The sequence below is a fragment of the Marmota marmota genome, unplaced genomic scaffold (assembly GCF_001458135.2).
Source record: "Marmota marmota marmota unplaced genomic scaffold, marMar, whole genome shotgun sequence".
NCBI classification, from domain to species: domain Eukaryota; kingdom Metazoa; phylum Chordata; class Mammalia; order Rodentia; family Sciuridae; genus Marmota; species Marmota marmota.
In genome coordinates this window covers 63,475,019-63,483,317 of record NW_025999900.1, presented here as the reverse complement: position 1 = coordinate 63,483,317, position 8,299 = coordinate 63,475,019, and the positions used below count along the sequence as shown (strand labels likewise).

General features: G+C 47.9%; 1 protein-coding gene across 5 annotated transcripts in view; it reads right to left on the bottom strand.

Moving 5' to 3' along the window:
- Eml1 (EMAP like 1) overlaps positions 1-8,299 on the bottom strand; it is a 158,805-nt gene that overhangs the window by 52,557 nt on the left and 97,949 nt on the right. For all 5 annotated transcript variants that reach the window (XM_015495506.2, XM_048799314.1, XM_015495515.2 and 2 more), the window contains exon 3: positions 3,926-4,058. In XM_015495506.2, the coding sequence (XP_015350992.2) occupies positions 3,926-4,058 (133 nt within the window). The remainder of the gene's footprint in view (positions 1-3,925; positions 4,059-8,299) is intronic.

The following is an 8,299-nucleotide window of genomic DNA, read 5'->3' as shown; positions in this document are numbered from 1 at the left end:
AAAAAAAAAAAAAAAAAAAAAAAAAAAAAATAGAAGTAACTTGCCCTAAGAGATACCCATGAACACTGAAAACTCAAGACACTTTAAAAGACATAAATAAATGGAAAGAAATCCCATGCTCATGGATTGAAAGACTCCATACTGTTCAAATGTCCACACTCTTCAATCCAAACCACAGATTCAGTGCAATTCCTATGAAAGTCTCAATGGACTTTTCAAAAAAATTTTAAACAGATACAACATTTTTTATACCTTTATTTTATTTATTCATTTTTATGTGGTGCCGAGGATCGGACCCAGGGCCTCACACACGCCAGGTGCTCTACCACTGAGCTACAACCACAGCTGCCGCAGTCTGGCTGGGCACAAAATAACTGGGAGGTCACGAGCCACTTATAGGTTCAAACAGGAACTACTTTATTGCCAGAACCCAACAGGAACTCTCTAGAACTCCATGGAAACTCCGCGAGAACCAACGGGAACTCCGCGAGAACTCAAAAGTAGCGGGCATCCGGGCACCTGAGGTAGCAGGAGCCGCCTTATTGCTGGATAGCAGAGGTTTAGATACACAACTGAATACACAGCTTGTTTCAATTTAGCATCATCCAGTTACAGCAATCAGTCATTATCTTAATAATTATACACAGCTTAACTTAATTATCAACATCTTAATGGCTCACTGGCATTACTTCTCAACCACTCCTTCTGGCAAAATGCCAGGCGCCATCTTGACTTGGTTGTGGCTCTCAACACACAGCCCCTCAATGGAATTTTTTGCACAAATAGAAAAACTACCCTAACATTCATAAGAATTCTCAAGGGAGTTCAAATAACCAAACAATCTTGGGGAAAAAGATAATAAAGTTGGAGGTCTCTCATTTTCTGATTTTAAAACATACTAAAAAGCAATGGTAATCAAGAAATACAGTACTGGCAATACAGTCAGCTATAGAGACTGATGGCCCAGAACAGAGAACCCAGAAAGAACCCTGGCATCTACAGCCAAGTGGTTTTCGTCCAGGATGTCAAGACTACACGGTGAGGGAAGAGGCACCTCTCCCACAGATGGTGCTGGGGGAGCTGCAGACACACAAGCAAAGGCGTGGAGCTCAATCCCGACTTACACCCAAACAAACAAACGAAAGCTCACTCAACATGGATTAAAGACCTAAACATAACCTGGAAAGCTGCAGAGCTTCCTGTTGTGAAGCATTATCCACACGTAGGGGAGAGGCTTCAGGTCACTGGATTGGGTGGGGATTTCTTGGATATGGCACCAAAAAGTACAGGCAACAGAAGCAAAAATAACCTGCATGGCAGGTTATGATGTGCATGTACCTAAAAATTTCTGCATGTTGAAGGAAATGATCAACAGAATGAAGAAGCCATTCAGGGAATGAGAAAAAACTTGGAAATCACATATCCAGTAAGTGGCTAATAACCAGAAAACATAAGGACGTCTACAACTCAAAGATAACAACAGCAAAATGACCTAACCTAAATGTGGGCCAAGGTCTTGGATAGACACTCCTCCAGGGAAGACCCCAGATGGCCCACATGCATATGAAAAGGTGCTTTGCATCACCAACCACAGAAGGCAGATCCAAACTACCAGGAACTACCAGCCACGTCCATGTGGATGGCACGATCAGAACAGAAAATAAAAAGCATAGATGAGGATCAGGAAACTCGGGAGTCCTTATGGGAATGTAAAATGCTGTTCTAATTATGGAAAATAGTGTGGAGGACACTAAAAAACTAAAGGTAGAATGACTGTGTGATCCAGCCATCCACCCCTGCGCGTACACCCAAGAGAACTGAATGCAGGGTCTCAAAGGCACACCCATGGTCACAGAGCATTATAGACAAAGTGTGGAAGCAACCCAGCATCCATCAACAGAATGGATAAAAAAGCGCATGACACACATCCAACGGAATATTACCCAGCCTTAAAAATGAAACTACTCACGTGCTATGACATGGACGAATCTTGAGGACATTATGCCACACAAAATAAATAGGCTAGTCACAAAAGGACCAGCGACTCCACTCACTTGGGACAAAGCAGGGGGTAGCCACCAAGGGCTGTTCGGAGGGGAGCGGGGACAGCTGTTAAGGAACGCAGAGTGTCAGTCTTACAATATGGAAGCGCTCTAGAGATATCTTGCGCCCAGTAGGAATATGCGCAGTGCTGCCAAACTGCACTCTGAAGTCGAGACGGCAAATTCAATGCCACGTGTTTCTTACCATGGTGAAAAAGCCTACCAGATGGAAACCTGCATCTTAAAGAAGCAAGTCAATCTTGTTGATCTCACATCCAGATGAGTCAGTCCTACCCATGCTGCCAGTTAGAATCCAGGTCATTTTGTGTTGGTTACAAATAGAAGTTATTCAAACGAGTACTAAATAGATGTAAGACGAGGCCAACAGTTGCCTTTTAAAGGTCTGAAGATCACTGCAAAAACAATTTTCTTAAAATTCATGGAAACTAAATTCCTGAAACTCTATGTGATGAAACCCAGCAGAACCTGCGAGGCAAAGGACGGTCTTTATATAAACTCTGTGTCTTCAAAGATGCCAGACATTTGTTTAACGTGGCACCAGCTCAGCACCCATTCTGAAGCTTGACATAATTATTTGAAACCCAGTTGTACCTTGTCACCTTTGGCCCGGTAAAACATCCTCTCCGTATCGGTGACGTGACCCACTCACTCTTCGTCTCAGACACTCAAAACCCAACCCATGGTCTACACTAGAACCCACAAGCCAGGTCTCCACTTGGTACAGGTAATTAAAGCACTGTCCACCTGGGGACATCCCGTGGCCCCTGCTGCAGGCATGGCCCACGGCCTGGCTGAGCACTGGGTGTCACCACAGGACACCTTCTTCCTTCAGGGGCCTGTGAATAATAAAGTGCTCTGGGCAGGTTCAGTCACCTGATGTGTCCCAGCCAACGACATGAACCCAACTTCTTCCCAGGGCAGGGCTCCCCTGAGAGTGGCCATCTTGGTCAGTATAAACTGGACATGGGTCAGACAAGAGCCACAGAGGCGTTTTCCAGTACAAACAAGTTTCCTGTGAGAGGGACACAGTTGGACACAGGCCTCAGGCCTCTGCCAAGACAAAGAAGTCTCGCATGAAAGGCTCCCTGCGAACATCCACGGCCAAACCCCCAGGGCCAAACCCCCAGGGCCGGGGCAGGAGAGCTCAGGGCCACTTTCTAGAGAGACCATGAGAGTCACCAGTGCATCAAGGGCAGCAGTTGTCTGTACCTCCGAGCCCACAGGCACTGCAGGGCAGGCCACCAACCCCCAGCGCCAAGGCCATGGGTGTGCTAAGGGACCCGCCCAGTGTGACAAGCCCCGGAGCCAGAGCTGCACAAGAGCTTCTTCAAGGTTTCCATAACGTGTGAGCACCCAGTACTCAATTCCCACAGCCTGCGAGTTTAGACTGGCTATAAACATTAACATTTTACTATGATAATTATGAAACAACAGAAAAGTTAAGAGAAACTACGATCTGGCAAATGACACCAATATCTAGAACTCTGCTGTTAGACACTAGTTAAAAGCAGGAGTTTATCTGAACTTTACAGATAGGAACTTAGAAGTTGCTATGGCAATCTGAATACTGCGGATTTGGGAATACTGCGGATTTGGGAACAACATAGTCACTTTTACCTACACTGTAATCCCATTTGCTTTTATAAAGAGACCCCAAAATGAAAACACAGAATGGCACCCTGTGGTTGTAGCCAGTGATTCACAGACAATTATATCTAAAACAAGAACACTACACTATACAGCTCCCGGAACGGCTGGACTTCAAGTTCTAACCCACACGAAAAACTGGGGACTGTCACATAAAAGGTCACATCTCTTCAAAATCTAAGAAGGGACTGCTTTAGAATTGAGCTAAGGCCTACCTTTTGGTTGCCGGCATAGGGGTTTCCTTCCTGGCCCCGGAGGGGGACGGCAGGGAGCCGCTGGGTTTCTTTGGTAACACGGTGCCATTGTTGACGGTGGTTCTTAAAGGCAGGGTCTGCACCAGTGGTCTTGCTGTAAGACAAGCAGAAGAGGAATCAGAGCGTCCCCTGTAAGTGGTGCTGTACAGAACTTAAGCTCATATAGAAAGGAAGAGGACGCCCATGTTTGGAATCCTTGCAGAGCTGGGTGTAGTGGTGCCCGCCAAGACCCGGGGGGCTGGGGGTTCAGGTGGGAGGATGGCAAGCTCCAGGCCAGCCTGGGCAACTTAAGGAGACCCTGTCTTAAAATACAAAGTGAAGGGCTGGAGGTGGCTCGGTGGGAGAGTGCCCTGGGTTCAACCCCAGTCCTGGAAAATGAAAACAGCCAGAGAGCTGACGCAGGGAGGAAGGCGAGTCCTCCACCACGCGGTGCTCGTCAACCCGGAGGCCAGCTCACACCCCACACAGAAAGGAGCTCAGTGAAATGTGCACACGGGGCTGGGGCTGGGGCTCAGCAGTAGAGCGTTCGCCTAGCTCGAGCGAGGCCCTGGGTTCGATCCTCAGCACCACATAAAAATAAATAAAATAAAGGTATTGTGTCCACCTACAACTAAAAAGTAAATATTAAAAAAAGTGCAAAACTCTGACTTTCTAGAAGCAAGCATCCTAGGGTCTGGTGATGGGATTATAGATACATCACCCAAAGCACAATTCATGAGAGAAAAAAATGGACAGCATGAGCCTCATTGAAATTCTCTTAAATTCCTGAAAGACACTTAAGAGGATGAAAATACAAGTCATTGGGAGAAAATAGTTGTGAATTACATACCTGATAAAGGACTCGAATAAAGAAAATAAAAGAAACTCTCAAAATTCAACAACAAGAAAATAAACAGCCCAGTGTAAAAAACAGGCAAAAGATCTGAAAAGACTTCTACCAAAGAAGATGTACAGATGGCAAATAAGCATATGAAAAGACACTCCCCATCACCTGTCATTAGGGAAATGCAAATTAAAACAATAATGAGATACCTCTACACACCTAGTAGAAGGGCTGAAATCCAGAACAGGTCAGACACCCTTGCTGGCCAGGACACTGGGCCCCGGGACCCTCCTTCCTTGCTGGAGGGAAAGCAGTCGACACAGCCATTTCGGAAGACAGTCTGGCAGTTTATGAAGCTAAACATAGGCTTACCATATGATCCAGTGATTGTGCTGACACTAGGTATTTACCCAATCCATCTGAAAACTTATGTCTACACAAACCTGCATGTAAATATTTAGAGCAGCTTCATTTGTGACTGTCATAAACTGGAAGCAATCAAGATTCCCCTGGACAGGTAAACAGAGAAATAAAGTGCTCTCGTCACAGAGTGGACGTGACTTGGGATTTAAAAGGGACAAACCAAGGTACCAATAGCATGGCTGAGTGAGCCACGCTGGGAGTTTGTGTCGTTCCAGTCACATGACATTCTGGAAGGGCACGTTGGCCGAGGCTGGTGTGGGGTCAAGTAGGAGACGTTCTAGGTTATTCTGTGATGCTGTGGTGGTGGATATATGCACCACGCCTTGTGGAAACCCAGAGACCCACCAAGAGTGGAACTGGATGTAACCAAGTAAAATCCAACGTGGAGATGGGACCTGTGACGGAATGCAGATTGCAAACAAGAATCTACCTGCATTACGAAAACTTTTTTTTTTTTCCCAGCACTGAGGATTGAGCCCAGGACCTCCTGGAGGCTAGGCAAGTGTTCTGCCACACCTCCAGCCACACCTCCAGCCCTGACCCTACTGCAGATGCATGCCACAACCCCGCTGAGCAGGGTGAGGGGAAGTGACCACCTGGAAACTCTGGAGGTCAGAAGAGACTGGAAGACAAAGACAGAGGAACTGCGCAGGGCACGGTGTGCTGGTGGTGACCAGCCCTGGGAGGCAGTGGTGATGGTAGAAGCAGGGTCTCTCACTGGTGGATGAGTGACAGATAGGCAAGGGGGAGATAAGGAGAGAAACACTCAGCGACAGAGAACTCCCAAACCCGGGATTGAGGGGGCAGGCCAAAGGGACACAGGAGCCAACTGAAAGTTCCCAGTGGCCAGAGCTGGAACAGAGCGCTAGATTGTAACCAAAGGGCAGTGTAGGTATTCATAAGCACAGACTAAAAAATAAATGACTGCACTCACCCCGCCCCCCCAAAATAAAATTAAATAAATAAATGGTTGCATGAATAAATAAACGGGGACACCCCCAGGCAGAATGACAATGTCCATGTTCTTGACTTTTTTTTATAGGTACTCCCTCCAGAAGGCAGGGCTCAATTCCCACTCCTTCAGTGTGGGTGGCCCAGTGACTTCCTTCCAAACAGGACACAAGGTGGAGCAGGGAAAGCCTGACCCCTCACAAGGTGGTCAATATGGGCAGAGGTGAGTCACGCCCAGGGCCTGTACCCCGGCAGGAGATGGAAAGAGAGTGACACTCGCCATGGTCTTCCTGCCTGAAACCACAACCCGAGTCTAACCAGGAGTGTAGAAGGCGGCCCCCTACACTGAAGGCCAAGGAACCCCCTGACCAGAATTCCCCCAAACTGCCCAGTCATCAAAACAGGGGGCCCGTCAGTCTAGCAGGGCCTTGGGAGACAGATGACTAAGCAAAATGGTGTCCTGGATGGATGGGTTCCTGGGACACAGCAAGGGCAGGGGCAGTGAGGAATCTGACAGAGGATGGGCTTTCGTTAACACTGCACCAACGGCGGCCCCGGAGAATCGTGAGCAAGAAGGTCACTGGCACAGGGTCCAGGGGACTGCCTGCCCCTGCAACCCTTCGGTAAATATAAGCTATTCTAAAATTAAAGTTCATTTCAAAACACTAGCATGATTTATTTTGTTAATCACAAAATTAAATCTGCCTTAAATTTAGGGTCTTCAAATTACCCATGACAATTCCACACAAAATGCCAATTTTAAAATACCTTCTAGTGCTGAGGCAGAGGTACTCCCTTGTTATTTTAATGCAAATAAAGTGGAAAGCCAGTAAGCCAGTACCAGGGAGCGGCCCCCCTTCACTCCTGAACTGTCTGCCCGCCATGAGCCTGGCCCTCCTCAGTAGACACGTCGTGGCTCCCATCCAAGACCTCAGTCTCTCTCTCACATCTGCTCTCCTTCCTGCTGTCCGCCTCATCTCAGCCTCCTCTCTCAGCCCTACCCACCTTTCAGTCTCATCCATTCTTTAAGAATACACAGTGGCCGGAGTTATAGCTCAGCAGTAGAGCGCTTGCCTAGCACATGTGAGGCCCTGGGTTCGATCCTCAGCACCACATAAAAACAAATAAAGGTATTGTGTCCATCTACAATAAAAAATTACATATATATATATATATATATAAAAGAATATACATACTGAGTTCCTAATTTGGATGCACCAAATTTGCATCCGCTGGAAACCTCAGAATATGGCTGTATTTGGAAACTGGGTCTTTACAGGTGTTATCAAGGTAGGGAGCCAGATGAAACCGTTGGATTGGGTGGTCCCTAAACACAGTGAGAGTTCCCTCACAAGAAGGCCATGTGTGGACGCCCAGGGGAAGGCTGTGTGAAGAGGCAGGGACCAGCGTGATGTGTCTCCAGCTGAGGAGCACCGAAGACTTCAGGAGCCACCAGAAGCTAGTGGAGCCGTGGAGCAGCGCTCCCTTGGAGTACAGAAGGAACTACCTGCTGACACCTTGATTTGGGCCCAGAGAGTGAGTGGGCTTTGGTGGCACTGTCCTTTTTGTCCCCACTCTTGCTCTCTCTGAGTCTCCCCTCTCAGCCTTCCAGCACCAGCACATCTCCCGCCATCTGCTTCTGTCCAATCCAGTCTCCTTACAGCTCTGGGCAGAACACCCCAGCAACACTCCTGTCTGCCACGCAACTAGCGCGAGCTTCATAAAAGAAGGTTTGATGCATAAAAAATTGCTAGTGAGTTTTAAATTAAAGAGGCAGACTCTCGTTTACCTTTATTCCCAGCTCCAGGACGGCTTCTCCTAGCTCCCGCCTCCAGCCACCTAATGCGGTGGTGAGGTTTACAGAAGAGACTATCGAGAGAGGGAGCGCACGCCAGGGAGTGAGCTTTTATTGGGGAACAAAAAATTCAAGGGAAAATCCCATCCAATGAAGGTTAAGGGGGGCAGCATCCCAAGGTCAGGGCCAGCTACTGGGTCTTCGGGGCAGTGGCCAGGCACGCCTCTGCATGGACAAGCCCTCGTACCTGGGACAGGGTGGGGAAGGCTCTGACACGGCTGTGTCTAAGCGCCTCTCACCCAGCCAGGGAGGTAACTCAAATCACGTGCGAGGATGGCCTCCC